Source organism: Octopus sinensis, linkage group LG13 (assembly GCF_006345805.1).
Source record: "Octopus sinensis linkage group LG13, ASM634580v1, whole genome shotgun sequence".
Taxonomy (NCBI): domain Eukaryota; kingdom Metazoa; phylum Mollusca; class Cephalopoda; order Octopoda; family Octopodidae; genus Octopus; species Octopus sinensis.
Window position 1 is genome coordinate 65,947,723 of NC_043009.1, and position 20,006 is coordinate 65,967,728.

The 20,006-nt window shown below is 41.2% G+C and overlaps 1 protein-coding gene across 4 annotated transcripts in view; it reads right to left on the reverse strand.

Moving 5' to 3' along the window:
- The window catches only part of LOC115218420, a 182,481-nt gene that overhangs the window by 55,177 nt on the left and 107,298 nt on the right, over positions 1-20,006 (reverse strand). For all 4 annotated transcript variants that reach the window (XM_029788223.2, XM_029788225.2, XM_036508500.1 and 1 more), the window contains exon 3: positions 19,383-19,565. In XM_029788223.2, coding sequence (XP_029644083.1) covers positions 19,383-19,565 — 183 coding nt within the window. The remainder of the gene's footprint in view (positions 1-19,382; positions 19,566-20,006) is intronic.

Consider the following 20,006-nt stretch of genomic DNA (forward strand, 5'->3'; position numbering starts at 1 on the left):
ACTAATCCACCATTAACCTCTTACAAAATTCCAGAACATTCCTTCTCAATTTCTTCTTAACAATCCATATCCCCACCCCCACCCCCTTAACCCCCACCCTTCCGCCACCCCAAATCCACCCACCTACTTTTAACATTCCTACTGCCACCGTTGTTAAGGTGTTTTTACACGGCAGTACTTAATTGTTATCAAATTAACAAAGAATCTTATGGAAATCAGTTCCAAATATCTGATTCTTCTTTCCGCAACAACTCATTAACAACCCATCATTTCTTTAGAAGATATTCCGAAGTTGTAATATAGATAAAGGGGAAACAAGAGAAATTCCTGGTTTTTCTTTTGTTTTTTTGTTTTTGTTTCGATAGTCTTTGATGTAACAACCAAACCATAAAGAAGGTTGAACTCAGAGCTGTTATTGTTATTAAAATATATGTGTGCATTTATATATATCATCATCATCATCATCATCGTCGTTTAACGTCCGTTCTCCATGCTAGCATGGGTTGGACGGTTCGACCGGGGTTCTGGGAAGCCAGAAGGCTGCACCAGGCTCCAGTCTAATTTGGCAATGTTTCTACAGCTGGATGCCCTTCCTAACGCCAACCACTCCGTGAGTGTAGTGGGTGCTTTTTACGTGCCACCTGCACAGGTGCCAGGCGGGGCTGGCAACGGCCACGGTCATTGGTGTATTTTATGTGCCACCGGCACGGAAGCCAGTCGAGGCGGTGCTGGCATCGGCCACGAGTCGGATAGTGCTTTTTACGTACCACCAGACCAGGGATCCTGGCTGGTTCAATTCGATTTCGATTTCGCTTGCCCCAACATGTCTTCACAAGCAAAGGGGGTTGGCAAGGGTGCCTGTCGTACGGTCGCATTGGAGTATTTTACGTGTCACGGCCACGAGTCGGATAGTGCTTTTTACGTACCACCAGACCAGGGATCCTGGCTGGTTCAATTCGATTTCGATTTCGCTTGCCCCAACATGTCTTCACAAGCAAAGGGGGTTGGCATGGGTGCCTGTCGTACGGTCGCATTGGAGTATTTTACGTGCCACGGCCCCGAGTCGGATAGTGCTTTTTACGTACCACCAGGCCAGAGATCCTGGCTGGTTCAATTCGGTTTCGATTTCGATTTCGATTTCGCTTGCCCCAACATGTCTTCGCAAGCATGGGGGGTTGGGATGGGTGTCTGTCGTCGGATGAGGTTCTATATCGACTTCGCTTGCCTCAACCGGTCTTTGTGTCCAAGGGAGGAAAGGCATTCATAAGTGGGCTGGGCTCACTTGTCCTGCCTGGTCTTCTCACGTACAGAATATTTCCAAAGGTCTCGGTCTCTGGTCATTTCCTCAGTGAGGCCTAAAGTTCGAAGGTCGTGCTTCACCACCTCGTCCCAGGTTTTCCTGGGTCTACCTCTTCCACGGGTTCCCTCAACTGCTAGGGATTGGCACTTTCTCACACACCTATCTTCATCCATTCTCGCCACATGACCATACCAGCGCAATCGTCTCTCTTGCACACCACAACTGATGCTTCTTAGGTACAACATTTCTCTCAAGGTGCTAACGCTCTGTCGAGTATGTACACTGACATTACACACCATCGGAGCATACTGGCTTCATTCCTCACGAGCTTACGCATGTCCTCAGCAGTCACAGCCCATGTTTCGCTGCCATGTAGCATGGCTGTTCGTACACACGCATCATACAGTCTGCCTTTTACTCTGAGCGAGAGGCCTTTAGTCACCAGCAGAGGTAAGAGCTCCCTAAACTTTGCCCAGGCTATTCTTATTCTAGCAGTTACACTTTCAGCGCACCCACCCCCACTACTGACTTGGTCACCTAGATAACGGAAGCTATCAACTACTTCTAGTTTTTCCCCCTGGAAAGTGACGGAAGTTGTTTTCTGCAGATTTTCGGAGGTTAATGCTCCCGAGCATCTGCCACATACAAAAACTATCTTCCCAGTTAGCCTACCTTTGACATTGCTGCACCTCTTATGTGTCCATAGCTTACACTGGGTACATCTTATAGAGTTTCTACCTACACCTTTTCTACAGATCGAGCAGGGCCATCTTCCTGAAGATATTTGTGGATTGTCTACCTTTCTACTTATTAGTACTTTGGTTTTAGCTAGGTTGACTCTAAGGCCCCTTGATTCTAAACCCTCCTTCCACACCTGGAACTTCTCCTCCAGTTCTGATAGTGACTCAGCAATAAGAGCAAGGTCGTCAGCGTAGAGGAGCTCCCAGGGACAGCCTGTCTTGAATTCCTCCGTAATTGCCTGGAGTACTATGATAAATAGGAGGGGGCTGAGTACTGAACCCTGGTGGACCCCAACCTCTACTTTGAATTCTTCTGTGTACATGTTGCCAACCCTAACCTTACTTACGGCATCTCTGTACATGGCTTGCACAGTCCTCACCAGCCATTCATCTATCCCTAGTTTCCTCATTGACCACCAGATAAGGGATCGGGGGACCCTATCAAAAGCTTTCTCCATGTCAACGAAAGCCAGGTACAGGGGCTTATCTTTGGCTAGGTATTTCTCCTGCAGCTGCCTTACCAGGAATATAGCATCAGTGGTACTTTTTCCTGGCACGAACCCAAACTGCATCTCATCTAAACTAACTCTCTCTCTAATTAGTTGGGCTATGACCCTCTCCGTAACCTTCATTACTTGATCCAACAGCTTGATACCTCTGTAATTATTTGTATCTAGGGCATCACCTTTACCTTTGTAGCAGTTGACTAGTATGCTGCTGCACCAGTCATTGGGTATGACTCCTTCGTGTATCACCTGGTTGACTATACGGGTGACTAGGTTATAGCCGACACTGCCAGATATTTTGAGCATCTCTGCAGTAATTCCTGATGGGCCTGGGGCTTTCCCTGTCTTCATGCTTCTAATTGCCTTAGCTACCACGGAACTATCAACTCGGATAGCTGGTCCCTCTGTAGGGTCAACATTCGGCAGACTCTCTTTATCCCATTCATTTTCCTCATTCAGTAACCTTTCATAGTGGCGTCTCCAAGCTTCTCTCTTTGCATCCTCATTTAGCGCAAGTGAACCATCCTCCATGCGAACACATTTCTCTCCTACCACATCACGATTCTCTCTCACACACTGTCTTGCAACACGAAATACCTCAAGTCTTTCATCCTCACGGCGCAGGACATTGGCAATTTTCTCTTATCTGCTTCCCCTCTGGCTAGATAGACCTGTCTCCTAGCTTCCCTTCTGGCAGTCTGATACCCTTCCCTGCTACCACCGTTCTTCCAGGCCTTCCAAGCCTGTTTCTTTTGTCTAATAGCCCTGTCAACAATATTGTTCCACCACCACGTTATTTTGGGTCTTAAGGGGACTTTGCACCAGCCACAGATCTGGTCAGCGGCTTTCAGCAGGTTGTCCCTCAGAAACGTCCAGTTGTCTTCTACCCCATGTGTAGCTATACCCCCTTCCACTTCGTCAAAGGCTTCAAGTAACATATCTCTAAATCTCTGTCCATTCGCAGGGGCTTTAAGCTTCCAGACCCTTCTTCTCCATGTTGGTCGTCTTCTAGTCACCCTCTTAGTCCTGATCCTAAAGTCACTAACTACCAGTCTATGTTGTGGGGTGCATTCTTCGCCTGGGAAGGTTTTGGCATTTTTAAGCAGCCATCTTTCCCTTTTTCTGGCAAGGATGTAGTCGATTTGGCTAGTATGCCGGCCCGATCGGTAGGTGACCAGGTGGCTTGTTGGTTTCCTGAAGTTAGTGTTGCAGACCATAAGACTATTCGCATCGCAGAACTCCAGCAGCCTGGTTCCCTCCTCGTTGCGGGAACCATAACCGTAGCCTCCATGTACGCCATGGAAGCCCCCAGCATGTCGTCCAACATGCCCATTGAAATCACCAGCCACAAAGAGAAGGTCCCTGTCGTTCGTCGATGAGGTGGTCTGCAGTAGGGTGTCATAGAAACTGTCTTTCTGTCCATCGGGTAGCCCTGGCTGAGGGGCATAGGCCGATATATATATATATATATATATATATATATAGGGAGAGTTTATGGAAAAAACAAAAGACGAAGACAGGTGGTGTACAAAACAAACAGATGTATTAGTATAACGCTCAGGAATAGAAAAAGTCTTTTATGTTTCGAGCCTACGCTCTTCTACAGAAAGGGACACAGAAAAAACAAGGAGAGAAAAAAATGTGTGTAGTGGCTAATGATCTCTATCATCATCATCATCATCATCATCGTTTAGCGTCCGTTTTCCATGCTAGCATGGGTTGGACGGTTCTACTGGGGTCTGTGAAGCCAGAAGGCTTCATTCGGCCCAGTCAAATCTGGCAGTGTTTCTACCATTGAAATCTCAATGTTGTGATCATCATCAACATTTAACGTCCGCTTTCCATGCTAGCATGGGTTGGACGATTTTGACTGAGGGCTGGCAAACCAGATGGCTGCACCAGGCTCCAATCTTGATCTGGCAGAGTTTCTACAGCTGGATGCCCTTCCTAACGCCAACCACTCCGTGAGTGTAGTGGGTGCTTTTTACGTGCCACCCGCACAGGTGCCAGACAGAGCTAGCAAACGGCCACGAACGGATGGTGCTTTTTATGTGCCACCGGCACGAGGGCCAGGTGAGGCTGGCAATGGACACGAAACGGGGCGGTGCTGGCAACGGTCGCGAAACGGAAGGTTCTCTTACATGCCACCAGCACTGGTAACACATCTGCAATTTCCATTGATCGATTTCCATTCTGATCCTCACTTGCCTCAACGGGTCTTCACAAGTAGAGTTTCGACATGCCACCGGCACTGGTAACACATCTGCAATTTCCATTGATCGATTTCGATTCTGATCCTCACTTGCCTCAACAGGTCTTCACAAGTAGAGTTTTGTGTCCCAAGAAGGGAAGGTATGCATACGTAGGCTGGCTCCATCCTATGTAGAAGGCCACGGGTTATGGACTCACTTGTCCTGCCGGGTCTTCTCGTGCACAGCACACTTCCAGAGGACTCGGTCTCTAGTCATTTCCTCAGTGAGACCTAAAGTTCGAAGGTCGTGCTTCACCACCTCGTCCCAGGTTTTCCTGTGTCTGCCTCTTCCACAGGTTCCCTCAACCGCTAGGGTGTGGCACTTTTTCACACAACTATCTTCATCCATTCTCGCCACATGACCATACCAGCGCAAACGTCTCTCTTGCACACCACAACTGATGCTTCTTAGGTCCAGCTTTTCTCTGAAGGTACTTACACTCTGCCGAGTATGAGTACTGACATTACACATCCATCGGAGCATACTGGCTTCATTTCTTGCGAGCTTACGCATATCCTCAGCAGTCACGGCCCATGTTTCACTGCCATGTAGCATGGCTGTTCGTACACACGCATCATACAGTCTGCCTTTCACTCTGTGCGAGAGGCCTTTTGTCACCAGCAGAGGTAAGAGCTCTCTGAACTTTGCCCAAGCTAATCTTACTCTAGCAGTTACACTTTCAGCACACCCGCCCCCGCTGCTGACTTGGTCACCTAGGTAACGGAAACTATCGACTATTTCTAGTTTTTCTCCCTGGAAAGTGACGGAAGTTGATCTCAGAGCATTTTCAGTGTTTATTGTTCCTGAGCATCTGCCACATACAAAAACCATCTTCCTAGTTAGCCTTCCTTTGACATTGCTGCACCTCTTATGTGTCCATAGCTTACACTTGGTGCATCTTATAGAGTTTCTACCTACACCTTTTCTACAGATCGAGCAGGGCCATCTACCTGAAGGCGTTTGCGATTTGTCTACCTTCCTACTGATTACGACTTTGGTTTTAGCTAGATTGACTCTGAGGCCCTTCGATTCTAATCCTTGTTTCCACACCTGAAACTTTTCCTCCAGTTCTGATAGCGACTCAGCAATTAGAGCAAGGTCATCAGCATAGAGGAGCTCCCAAGGGCATCCTGTCTTGAATTCCTCCGTTATTGCCTGGAGGACTATGATAAATAGGAGGGGGGTTGAGGACTGAGCCTTGGTGGACCCCTACCTCTACCCGGAATTTTTTACTGTACTCGTTTCCAACCCTCACCCTACTAGCAGCGTCCCTATACATGGCCCGCACAGCTCTCACTAACCATTCATCTATCCCTAGTTTCCTCATTGCCCATCAGATAAGGGATCGGGGGACCCTGTCGAAGGCTTTCTCCATGTCAACAAAAGCCAGGTACAGGGGCTTATCTTTGGCTAGGTATTTCTCCTGCAGCTGCCTTACCAGGAATATAGCATCAGTAGTACTTTTCCCTGGCACAAACCCAAACTGCATCTCATCTAAACTAACTCTCTCTCTAATTAGTTGGGCTATGACCCTCTCCATAACCTTCATCACCTGATCCAACAGCTTGATACCTCTGTAGTTATTTGTATCTAGGGCGTCACCTTTACCTTTGTAGCAGTTGACTATTATGCTGCTACACCAGTCATTGGGTATGACTCCTTTGTGTATCACCTGATTAACTATACGGGTGACTAGGCTATAGCCGACGCTATATTCATATTAGAGGGAAACCACTATGTGGACACCCTTTTGTTAGAAATAGATCCACATAGTGGTTTCCCTCTAATATGTATATAATACAATTTTACTGAACCTTCAGTTTTTTTATATGCTAGACCACTGGTGTGAAATCGATGTTTATTAAATTAATATCTAATTTCTCACCCTCATTTTAAATATATATATATATATATACACTCTTTACTCTTTTACTTGTTTCAGTCATTTGACTGCAGCCATGCTGGAGCACCACCTTTAGATGAGCGAATCGACCCCAGGAAAGGCAAAGTCGACATCAATGGAATTTGAACTCAGAACGTAATTGCAGACTAAATACTGCCAAGCATTTTGCCCGGCGTGTTAACGATTCTGCCAGCTCACCACATTTATATATGTGTGTGTGTGTGTGTGTGTATATATGCATGCATGTATATATGTATGTATGCATGCATGTATATATGTATGTATGCATGTATGTATATATGTATGTATGCATGCATGCATGCATGCATGTATGTATGTATGTATGTATGTATGTATGTATGTATGCATGCATGCATGCATGTTTGTATGTGTGTATATATGTTCTCTACTGCTAATTATTTGAAATCTTCATACAAGGAAAGATCTTGCTTCTAACAAAGATACCAAACTGCATTTTCGTACTGGAGGTAACAAAAGCCATGTCATGTTGAACTTCGGAATAGTCTTGAAGATTTTTACAGTTCCACTTACAAATTGTATTTGTAATGGGCAAGGTAGCTGCTTTAATTCCTTCTCTGAAAAGCCTGAACTTTTACAAACTGATACTTAGGTGTTTACTAAAAAAACCAACTGCACCAAGTATTACTGGTATAAATGTGAATTTACAATCCAGATTAGAAGCCGAGAGTGTAGTGGGTGCTTTTACATGCCACCGGCACAGGGGCCAGTCAGGTGGTACTGGCAACAGCCACGCTCAAATGGTGCTTTTACGTGCCACCTGCACGGGGGCCAGTCCAGTGGCACTGGCAATGACCTCGCAAGCTCCCATACTATTTCCTCTTTCTCTTTGGTTCTTCAAGTGATATTCACATCAATATTCTTGCCTCTCCCAAACGACTATATCCACCTTGTTATGTTTGCTCTTAGTGCAATGGGAATCTTCCCTCGACATTGATGTTTATGCATACATGCACTAATAGGGTGTTTCTCATTTATTCCAGGACAGTCTCCCCGCCCCCCCCCCGCCTGCCAATGGCACTGCATATCGTCTTAGCGATGGCATCATGTCACATAGGGTGGTAGTACTTTGATGACATTTATGGGCAGCTGCTGATCATCCCATGTGATGTCTTCCACAGATGTCTTCATCAGTTGCATCGTCTGGCACCAGGTGCTTCATTACCTATTTTGTTGATTAGGAATTTTGCAGCAATCTCCAGCTCTTCGATTGCAAATGCACAGCGTTTCAAGTGTAATACGATGTAGTGGTCGTGAGTCCAAGAGAGGCTGCATTTCATGTTGATATTAGTATCGTCTTTGAGGAACATTACCAAAGCATCGTCTTTTTTCTGAGATGCTGATCATTTCACATCCAGCTCTTCTTTGAGGTATGTGAGCCTGACTGTTTTAGGTTTGTATCAGAATTCATTAGAAAGAGATTGCTTCCTAATAAGTTCACTGCCGACATGCAGGGTGCCATTATTTTTACTTTCCAGCACTAAGTCTGTGTATTTTTTTTTCTGATGTTGTTTAGCAGATGCTGTCTGAGAGATGCAACAGGATATCTGAAGGCTGCCACTGGCATGGATGCCAGTCATGCGGTGCTGTCATTGAATTTGATTTCGATTTCACTTGCCTCAAAAGGTCTTCACAAGCAGAGTTTAGTGTCCAATGAAGGAAAGGTATGCATAAGTGGGCTGGTTACACCCCTACCATAGGCCATGGGTTATGGTCTCACTTGGCTTGCCAGGTCTTCTCAAGCACAGCATATTTCCAAAGGTCTCGGTCACTAGCCATTGCCTTGGTGAGGCCTAATGTTCGAAGGTCGTGCATCACCACCTCATCCCAGGTCTTCCTGGGTCTACCTCTTCCACAGGTTCCCTCAACCTCGAGGGTGTGACGCTTCTTCACACAGCTATCCTCATCAGAAAGCGATAATGGATTTAATGCCAAAATAAACAGAAGTAGTGAAAGACTACTATCTCCTTAGAATATTCCCACTGAAATATTTATATCATCAAAGATGATCTTTCCACTCTCAGTTGTGTGAGGATTGTTCCTCAAGTCTTTGTGAGCCTCTCAATGGCAGCAATTAAGATCGCAGGTATCTTTGCGATATGTAAACATTTCAGCAGCCATTTGTAGGGAACAGAACTGAATGCTTTCTGCTAAAGTCTCAGTCACAAGGTTACGGCAGTGTTTCTTTTCGTCACACACTGCAGCTTTGTTTATCAAAAGCTTTTTGACCTATCCCCACATCGACTTCTTTCCACCAGCCTGCTCATTGGTCACTATGTTCTTGGACTCACAATGATGCTGGAGGAATTGGTTGAGGTAGCTTGTGTACAGCAATGTTTCTACTAACTCAGTGGTTTCATTCTTTGTTACAAGATTCATCCATGCTACAAGAACCCAGTTTGGTATGTCAAGCTAATCTTCTGTAATTCTTTTGAAGATACACATTAACCCTTTCGTTAACAATCTGGCTGAAACCGGCTCTGGCTCTTTAGTATAAATGTCTTGTTTCCATAAGTTTTGAATTCAAATCTTCCATCAAACCTGAGTCACAATTTATGTTCCTAACACTAGCTGAATGATAACCAAGTTATTTTACTAAATTCTTTGTTGTATTTAAAATAATTGGAAGAAACACAGAGCATCTCAACAGAAATACAGTAATGAAAGGGTTAAAGACTTTCTGTGGCAAGTTAGCCTCATGTATCAGTATCCACCCATTATGTCTCTTCCAGCTGCCTTCCTATTATGGTAAAACTTTCAGAGCTGACAGTCTACATTTTACCATTCATCATCATCATCATCATCATTTAATGTCCGCTTTCCATGCTAGCATGGGTTGGACGATTTTAACTGAGGTCTGGCGAACCAGATGGCTGCACCAGGTTCCAATCTTGATCTGGCAAAGTTTCTACAGGTGGATGCCCTTCCTAACAACCACTCCGAGAGTGTAGTGGGTGCTTTTTACGTGCCACTTGCACGGAGGCCAGTCAGGCATTGCTGGCAATGACCTTGCTTGAATCTTTTTGCACAGGGGCCAGTAAGGCGACGCTGGTAACGATCATGTACAAATGGTGCCCTCTGGCAACAATCATGCTCGGATGGTGCTCTTGGCACCCTACTACTTGATCAATTACCACAACGCATTTGGGTTGAAGTCCCTCTTTTCATCTTCCACATTACACTCTAGAATGATTCAAAATCTTCTTGAAAAGGGGTTTTCATCAGAGTATAATAAGGCTTTCTTTTCTCATCTCATTCAGTATAAGTCACAAACAAACATGTGATTGATACTGGTTTGCTCAGATATTTTTCTACAATAATGAAGTTTTTTACTCAGTATCATGAATTCAAACTTTTAAGTAATTACATTTTTCTCAAGAATTACTGCAGAGGTTTGTTATTTTTGGCACAAAATATAATTGCTAAGGTGCCAACTCATTATTCTCTTTACATTTTATTATCATCCGATATGGCAGCACTGATTGTCGATGTTTTCTTTAAGTCTCACTTTTTATCTGGGTTGCTCCCATTTAGTAATTTCTTTAGCATGTGCACAGCAGGTTTCTCATGGGCATTCTGTAAGAATAATTAGCAGTTGTGTACAGGAATGTATTAATTGTCCAGTAATTAAAATCACATGACTCATCAACAATAACTTTCAATATGAGAGTAGTTAACTGTTTCTTTAAACACATTAAGGAAGGCCTGTCGCTTGACGACAGCTCACAGACACTGGAAAAATTTTCCACAAAATGTTGTTTCAGAATGATTTTAAGCTGAATATGTAAAGGTGTAGGCATGACTGTGTGGTAAGAAGTTTGCTTCCTAACCACATGGGTCCAGGTTCAGTCCCACTGCATGGCACCTTAGACAAGTGTCTTCTACTGTAGCTTTGGGCTGACCAAAGCCTTGTGGGTGGATTCGGTAGATGGGAACTGAAAGAAGCTCACTGTGTGTGTGTGTGTGTGTGTCTTTGCGCCGGTGTTTGTCACCCACCACTGCTTGATAACTGATATTGGTGTGATTACATCCCTGTAACTTAGCAGTTCAACAAAAGAAACTGACAGAATTAAGTACCAGCTTTGAAAGAAAAAAGGTACAGGAGTCAATTCAGTTGACTAAAAATTCTTCAAGGCGGTGCTCCAGCATGGCCACAGTCTAATGACTGAAACAAGTAAAAGATAAAAGACAAGATATTCCACAGCCATTTCTGCTGAAATGGTCACACATGGAGACACTTAGGAGTTTAGTGATGGTCACAGCAGTTTGCTTACATTATTTTTGATCTCTCAAGACAGCGAGCTGGCAGAAACATTAACACGCTGGCTGAAATGCTTAGCAGTATTTCATCTGTCTTTACGTTCCGAGTTCAAATTCTGCCAAGGTCGACTTTGCCTTTCTCAGTGCTTTGAGTTAACTGACTAGCATCATGAGAGTTGGAATAACAACAGCTGCCTGTGATGGCTATATGTGTGTATGCACACATGATGCATATGTGTATGTATGTATGATATATAGCCATGTATGATATATATATATGTGTGTGTGTGTGTGTGTGTGTATGTGTGTGTAGATATATGTTATCATCATAACTATTTAACATCTTTCCATGCTGGCATACACCTGGGTCAGGTGGGACAGGACAAGGAGACATGACACGTGTTGCAACAAGAAAAAACAGGACATCAACAGATTGAAATGAAGGCCAGATCAGAGAATGTTCCAAGGCAACCAAGTGACACCTGCAAAAGGCATCCAGGTGTCATTCAATCATCTTGATGTTAAACAGGGCAACAAATTGGTTTATTGCACAGGAGTAAGCAAAGAGTATTTGGAAGACTTCCAGAGATTCTGTTTATCTAATTTCACACGCAGACCGATCAACTTAGGGCTATGGCACACAGGCATTAGGATTGAACTTGGAACCTGAGGAGTGCAAATCAAAATTATTAAAGCAAACGGCTCTACCTGTTTCCCATGACAGATAATACAATAAAGTGCACTCAACCCCCTTATATCTTCTTAAATTCAAGAAATACTATAAACACATCCAATAGTCGTTAATATATAATTTAAGCAGCTCAATCTTTTAAACACACAAACACACACACAAACATACATGCATATTTACACATATATATAAATACATACACACACATACACATATATATATGTATTTACATGTATGTATGTATATATATATATATGTATATATATATATATATGTATGTATTTACAGGTATGCATGTATGTGTGTGTGTATATATATATATATATATATATATTATATATATATACTATATATATACACATACATACATGTAAATACATACATAGGCATACATAAATACATATATATATATGTGTGTGTCTGTGTATGTATATAAATACATACAGTCATACATACATACAAATATATAAATACATATATTTATATATATGTATTTATATACCATCTATATATAAAACGTTAGACATAAATGAATATATTTATATCTGAAATATATTATTCTGACTTTAAGAGGCCTGGTTTTTCAACATATCCAATAATATTACCTATTTCTTTAAATTCTACCATTCCAATATCTGATTCTCAGTCAGTCCGTATTCTGTGTACCATTTCATTTCAAACACGCAATTACGTAACATTTAGCTTATCTATAACTTATTACACACATGGGAAATTATATAAAGATCTGGTAATCTAATAATATTACAGCTAGACAATCGTGACGAAAATATATATATAATGGATACAAAAAGATATATATATATATATATATATATATATATATATATATATATATATATATATATATATAATTCCTTATATAGATGCAGCAAAACTTAAGTGCAAACATACATGTGTGTATATATATATAGAGTGTATATATATTTATATATATATACACACGTGTAAGTGTGCAGAAACGCCAAACACATGCATATGTAAAGAAACACTTCAGAAATCGTAAGCTTTTGTATAAAAATTCCAGCCATAGCATGGGAGGAAATTAAATATATCGATATAAATTCGATATAATTACCCAATTAGCTAAAAAGAGAATAACTATACATATTGAATTAATCTCATGGTAATATCGCATAGTGGTGTTTTCAAGTAGTGTAGAGCCAAGTTCATCCACAACGAAAACTAGTAATTATTTAAATAGCTACTTATAATATTAATTTTATTGATTATTATTATTGTTATTAATGTTAATATTATTATTATTATTATTATTATTATTATTGTTGTTTCTGTTATTGTTTCACAAAGAAGATACAGCTACATACAAAATCATTGCAAAATAGGTAACTTAGAAGTGTCAGGGGAGTATTTAAAGATCAATAAAAATTTTTTTTTAATTATTAAATAAAGGGAAAGCAAAAATATTTTGAATTTTCAAAAAATCGTAAAATATGTAGCTATTATCTTTCACTCGTTTCGGTCATTAGACTGTGGCCATGCTGGGGCCACAGACTTATGAAGAATTTTAGTTGACCGAATCAATACTAGTATTTATTCCGTTTTTTAAAATTTCTGATATTTATTTTATCAATCTTTTCTGCCGAACCACTAAGTCTCAGAGTCATAAACACACAAACAGTGGAGTGGTGGGGGAGAAACACACACACACACCATCATCATCATCATCATCATTTACTGTTCATTTTCCATGCTGGCATGGGTTAGGCAGTTTGACTGGAGTGGTAAGCCAGGGAGCTGCCCCAGGCTCCAGTCTGTTTTGGCTTGGCCTCTCCAGCTGGATAAGTCTTCCAGAGTGTAATGAGTGTCTTTTACATGTCACACACAGAGGCTTCATTCAGTTTCCATCTCCTAAATCCACACAGATTTGGTCAGCCTGAGGGTGTAGTAGAAGATACTGGCCCAAAGAACCACGCAAAGAGACTGAACCCAGAACCATGTGGTTGGGAAGCAGCCACATGTATACAAATAGAATAAAAGCAACCATCTTATATCAGTTCTATATCTAAAAGATGAGGAATTATGTACATTATTTACATTTGACGGATATTTGTCCTCATCTTGTTTGTTGTTAACGAATTTCTGCCAAGACACCTGATGAAGGCTGGAAGGTACATCAGCCGAAACGTTGTGTTAACAACAAACAAGATGAGGAAAAATATCCGTCAAATGTAAATAATGTAAATAACAGAACCATCTAGTGAAGGAAGATAAAGATGTTTTTGGGGAGGTCTTGGTGGATTTTCTTTAAAAAAAGTCTTTGTTGAAGAGAAAGAAAAAAAGAAAATGGATTGGGGTAGAATAATAAGAGAGGGTCATTATGAAGGGACTCTATTATGAAGTTAATCACACACACAAAGTAGTCCATCACTTTGTTCATACCTTGGCGTATTAATACATTGTCACGTCAGCCACAAAAAAAGACAACAAAAAAAACAGAACATACAATGAATTTATAATGAGGCATTTGTATATTTTAATGTGTATGCAACAAAAGGGAAAGTGTAACTAGGCTACACAAGAATTTATATATGCATGCACAGATCTATATATATACAAGCATATATATATACATATATATATACACACACACACACACACACACACACACACACACACATATATATATCAAGATCAAAAATCAAATGGAAATTGTTGTTGTGATACCTGTGCCGGTGGCACGCAAAAAGCACCATCCGAACGTGGCCGATGTCAGCGCCGCCTTGACTGGCTTCCATGCCAGTGGCACATAAAAAACACCAACCGATCGTGGCTGTTGCCAGCCTCTCCCTAGCGCCTGTGCCGGTGGCACATAAAAAGCACCCACTACACTCACGGAGTGGTTGGCGTTAGGAAGGGCATCCAGCCGTAAAAACACTGCCAGATCAGACTGGAGCCGGGTGCAGCCTCCTGGCTTCCCAGACCCCGGTCGAACCGCCCAACCCATACTAGCATGGAGAACGGACGTTAAACGATGATGATGATGGTGATGATATACAAGCATATCCACGTGTATGTGTAGCTTACCTTTTCTCTCTCTCTCCCTAATATATATTTACATACACAGATAACAATATATATGAGTGTATGTGAGTGAGTGAACATGTGTGTGTGTGTGAGTGAGTGTGTGTGTATGCATATTTATATACATACGTGCTTTATCTTTCCCTTTTACACAGACACACACACATTTAAACTGATCCACTACTCAATTCCTTTCTGTGCATCTACATACATCAACACACATATACACTCACTGACACATCCAGTGAACACCCAGGTACATTTTCACCTCCCTCACCACACACACATGTATATATCACCTGATAGGTGTAGAAAAGGAAGCTGGTGAGATGAACTAACGACCTCCATGCCAATAAATCTTTATTGGATCTTACAAGAATCTGACCAATTCTTGGGCATAGCATGATAAAGAAGTAAGAATTACATCCATTTCACTGCTGTACACACACACACACATATATAATGCTTTTTCCCCGCCACTCATTAGAATTCCTGCCACTTCCGCCACCATCTTAACCATCTTTGAAAACTGGTGGACATCAGGCATCAGTTTTAGCAACCAGGAATATTCATGGAACTAAAATGTTTTATAAAATCTTACTGTTTGAAGCAAGGCTTCCCAACCAAGTTCAAACGCTAGCTAGAACGGTAAAGGGTTCCGGTAGTCTGACTTTGGCAAATGGACAGGATTCAAATAAATACAAAGAATCAATTCTCTCTCTCTCTCTCTCTCTCTCTCTTTCATGGATAGACAGAAATAAGAATATATTACAATTTAAGCTCTCATCACCTGGCATAAAGCCACCTCCGTCAACACTACACCCACCTCTTCAGTTGGGAGATCTTGTGAGTCACTCAGTGACTTCACCAGGGCCAATGTCCCATAAAAAAAGCACACAGTACTCTCTATAAAGTGGATGACACGCTGTTCAACCCATGCCAGCACATACAGACAGACAGACAGGCAGATAGACAGACAGGTAGCTAGACAGACAGACAGGTAGATAGACAGACAGGTAGATAGACAGACAAACAGACAGGTAGATAGACAGACAAACAGACAGGTAGATAGACAAACAGGCAGACAGGTAGATAGACAGACAGGCAGACAAGTAGATAGACAGACAGGCAGACAAGTAGATAGACAGACAGACAAACAGATAGACAGACAGATAAAGAGATAGATAGACAGACACACAGACAGACAGACAGATAAAGATATAGATAGACAGATAGACAGACAGATAGATAGATAGATAGACAAAGAGACAGATAGATAGATAGATAGATAGATAGATAGATAGATATACATGTGTGTGTGTGTGTTTATATATTTATATATGTGTGTATGCATTTAAAGAGATTTGTTGTGTAAGTCTGGAACAATGCAAGAAGGTGCCAAAGAAGACCTACACAGCAAATCTCTTTAAAGTTCCACCATCCAATACTTCACCCCCAAACTACCTCATTTGATGATATAACTAGGGAGACACATATACAGACAGGTATACAGACAGGTATGCAGACCAAACACACAGACAGACAGATCCATAAAGAGCTGGTAAGACAAACAGACAGATTGTTAAACGGACTGGTAGACATTTTATTTTGGGTGTTCTCAGTTATTGCGGTACATAGCTTGTGTATGTATAAACACGGTGGAACAATGTTAGACAATGACAGAGGCAATGTTTGTAGCTAAAGCTGTCTTCCAGAACAAACCTATTTTTTCTCTAAAGACATAAAAAAAAGAGAAAATAACTTTGACACTCTCGTAACTTAAAAATAGCAGAAAATGGAAAGAGTGAAATTTAGAAACAAGCTGGGAAATTTTCTAAAAAAATATCTGAAAAAAAAAAAGGAAGAAAATAGGAAGTAGATGAAATGCAAACAATGGTGTAGATGTGGTGCTATGGCTGAGAATATTGCTTTGGAGAATATTGGTGGTCTTGAGTTCAAGCCCACTGCACAGCACTTTGGGCAAATAGCTTTTAGTGTAGCTCCAGGCTGACCAAAGCCATGTAAATGGATTCAGTAGATGGAAGCTGAAAGAAGTGAGTTGTGTGTGTGTGAATATATATATATATTGGGTCATCCCATAAATAATGCAGTTTTTTCATGCTTCATTTTTCAAAGTGTACTCTCCTTAATTTTCTACAATGCTCTCCTATCTATCTGGTAGACTTGCATGGCCCCTCTGCCAAAATTCACTTGTCCGTGATGAAAAATACTCTCCACTAATGTTCTGACCTCATCTATGGAATTCATATTTTTTTCCATCCAAAAGATTTTGAAAACTGCAGAATAAATGATAATCAGATGGAGCAATGTCTGGTGAGTATGGTGGGTGGGGCATCATTTCCCATTCAAACTGCTCCAGCCTTTGGAATGTCATCCTCGCTGTATGTGGCCAAGCATTATCCTGATGGATGAACACTTTTCATCTTGAAACCAAAGATGGTCATTTTTCTTCTAGCACTGACTTAAGCCACTCAAGCTGCTCGCAGTAGATCTCCTTTGTTATTGTTTGGTTTGGGTTTTAAAAGTTAAAAATGAACTAAACCTTTCGTATCCCACAAAATAGATAGCAACATATATTAAAGGATTAATATATTTACCATAATTGCCAGGGTTTGACTTTAAAACAAGAACAGCAGTGTGATAAGAAGTTGGCTTCCCAACCACAGGATTCTGGGTTCAATCCTTAGTGTGTGACACCTTCAGTAAATGTCTTTTACTACAGCCTTGGATCAACCAAAGACTTGTGAGTGAATCTGGACGATGGAAACTAAAAGAAACACACATGCACGTATGTGCATGTGTGTGTGTGTGTGTGTGTGTGTGTGTGTGTGCCATCATCATCATTTAACATCCACTTTTCCACGCTTGCATGGCTCAAGCCTAATTAGTGGAGGTAGAATTTCTACTGCCAGGTGCCTTTCCCGGTGCCCACCACACCTTTTTCTAAGCTTAGTAATATTTTCCCCAAGGCCAAACATATACATACACAGGTGTGCTTGTGCCTCCTTGTCTCGACATCACAAGGCAGCTGTAAATGATTGTCCCTGTCATACATGCAGTGTCATTCATTTCCAATCTTCCACTAAAACATGTCTGGCCATGGGATAAATATTACCTTGCTTGAAAACAGATAAGGATTGGCGACAGGAAGAGCACCTGGCTGCAGTTAATGATGTTAATGATGCTGACTGTATGCTTATGTAGTGAATTATTGAATAGATGGTCACAAGTTCAAATCCATCAATGCCTGTGATGATGTATGCTTCGTTATCCAAATAATGAAAATATTTGCATTCTGTTTCAAGAAATTCACATGTGTCCCTGTGTTAAAGAATGATGTGTGGTTAGGAAATTTATGCTGTAACCATGTGGCTTTGGGGTCGGTCACCATGTGGCTTTGGATTCAGCACCATGTGGCTATGGGTTCAGTCACCATGTGGCTTTGGGATTTACCACCCTGTGGCTTTAGGGTTGACCACCATGTGGCTTTGAGATTGACCACCATGTGATTTTGGGTTCTGTTACCATGTGGCTTTGGGTTCAGCCAGCATGTGGCTTTGAATTCAGTAACCATGTGAATTTGGGTTCAGTCACCATGTGGCTTTGGGTTCAGTCACCATGGGTAACTTGAGTAAGTGGTTTTTACTATGGTACTCGACCAACCAAAGCTTCAGGAGTGACTTTCATAACTGAAAGAAAGAGGGAAACTAAAAGATGCCCTCTCTCTCTCTCTCTCCCTCACTTTCTCTTGCTTGTATTTCATTTCTTGTCTGCCATCAAAATAGCATTAATATTCATAAAACACGAGACTTCCGCAGCTCCAACTAATAATAATAACAATAAAAGCTTCAAACTTTGGCAGAATTTGAACTCAGAACTTAAAGACAGATGAAATGCTGCCAAGAAGCATTTTGCCCATGTTGCATTTTCCAACAATCTAATGATTCTTGCCAATCACTCACCATGCAAAGAGTCAAAAGAAAAACTTCTAAGTATTTGTGTGAAAGCCCCAACAATTCTACCGAGAGCAATAATTAAAAAGTTCGGCACAGGATCAGCTGATCTTGAGGGAAGGAAGAAGTTGATTACATTAATCCAATGGCTTAAGTGGTACTTACTTTATCGACCCCAAAAAGGATGAAAGGCAAAGTTGACCTCAGTGGAATTTGAACTCAGAACGTTAAGACAGACAAAATGCCATTCAGCATTTTGCTCAGCATGCCTATATCTCCACCAGCTGCTCACCACCTTTCAATGATTCTGGCACAGGTTCAACAGTTTTAGAGGGGAGGGGGAAGCCGATTACAACAGTGCTTGGTTGGTACCTGTTTTATCAACCTCGAAAGCGCAAAAGGCAAAGTTGATCTCTGCAGAATTTGAGCTCAGGATTCTGCTGAGATTTGAGCTCAAAACAGACAAAATGCCACTAAGCCTTTTGTCCAGCATGCTAACCGTTTTGCCAGCTTGCCATCTTAATTCTGCCAATAACAATAATAATGGCCATTAGCAATTATAAAACGTGAGAAAAAAAAAAGGAAACAAAGAGAATATCAAAGAAAGAATAAAACAATAAGGAAAATTAAAAGATAGAATTGTGCTGTACTTACCTACTACTATAGAATGGGAATGACCAGCATCACCTATCTCAACTTCCACGCTCGTCCGGTATTCTCCTTCCAAAGTGCCATGTTTATGACCCGATAATATTAGTTGAGAACCTAATTGGTTATACCATACTCCTTGTAATGTTGCACAGTTTTCTATTTGCTTGCCATACGCTGAGCATCTGCCTGAAATCAAGGGAAACACAGATAAAGCTTGTAAAATATATATGTATATGTGTGTGTGTATATATACATACATATATATATATATATATATATATATATTGGTAAAAACAGTAAAATAACAAAAGAAAGAAAGAGACCTCAATATTATGTAAATAGAGGAATTTATCTGTAAAATAATATGTGACAATCATTCGGTAGCCAAGATAAAACTCTGAGTTTCGGATGCCGAGGTGGAAATTCACACCACCATCTAACTGAAGAGATGGTGGTGTGGATTTCCATCTAGGCATCCGAAACTCAGAGTTTTATCTTGGCTACCGAATGATTGTCACATATTATTTTACAGATATATATATATATATATATATATATATGGTGGGAGGTGTACAATCATGATATTAAATATGTATCTCTTTGTGTGATTTAGAGACATATGGAGGT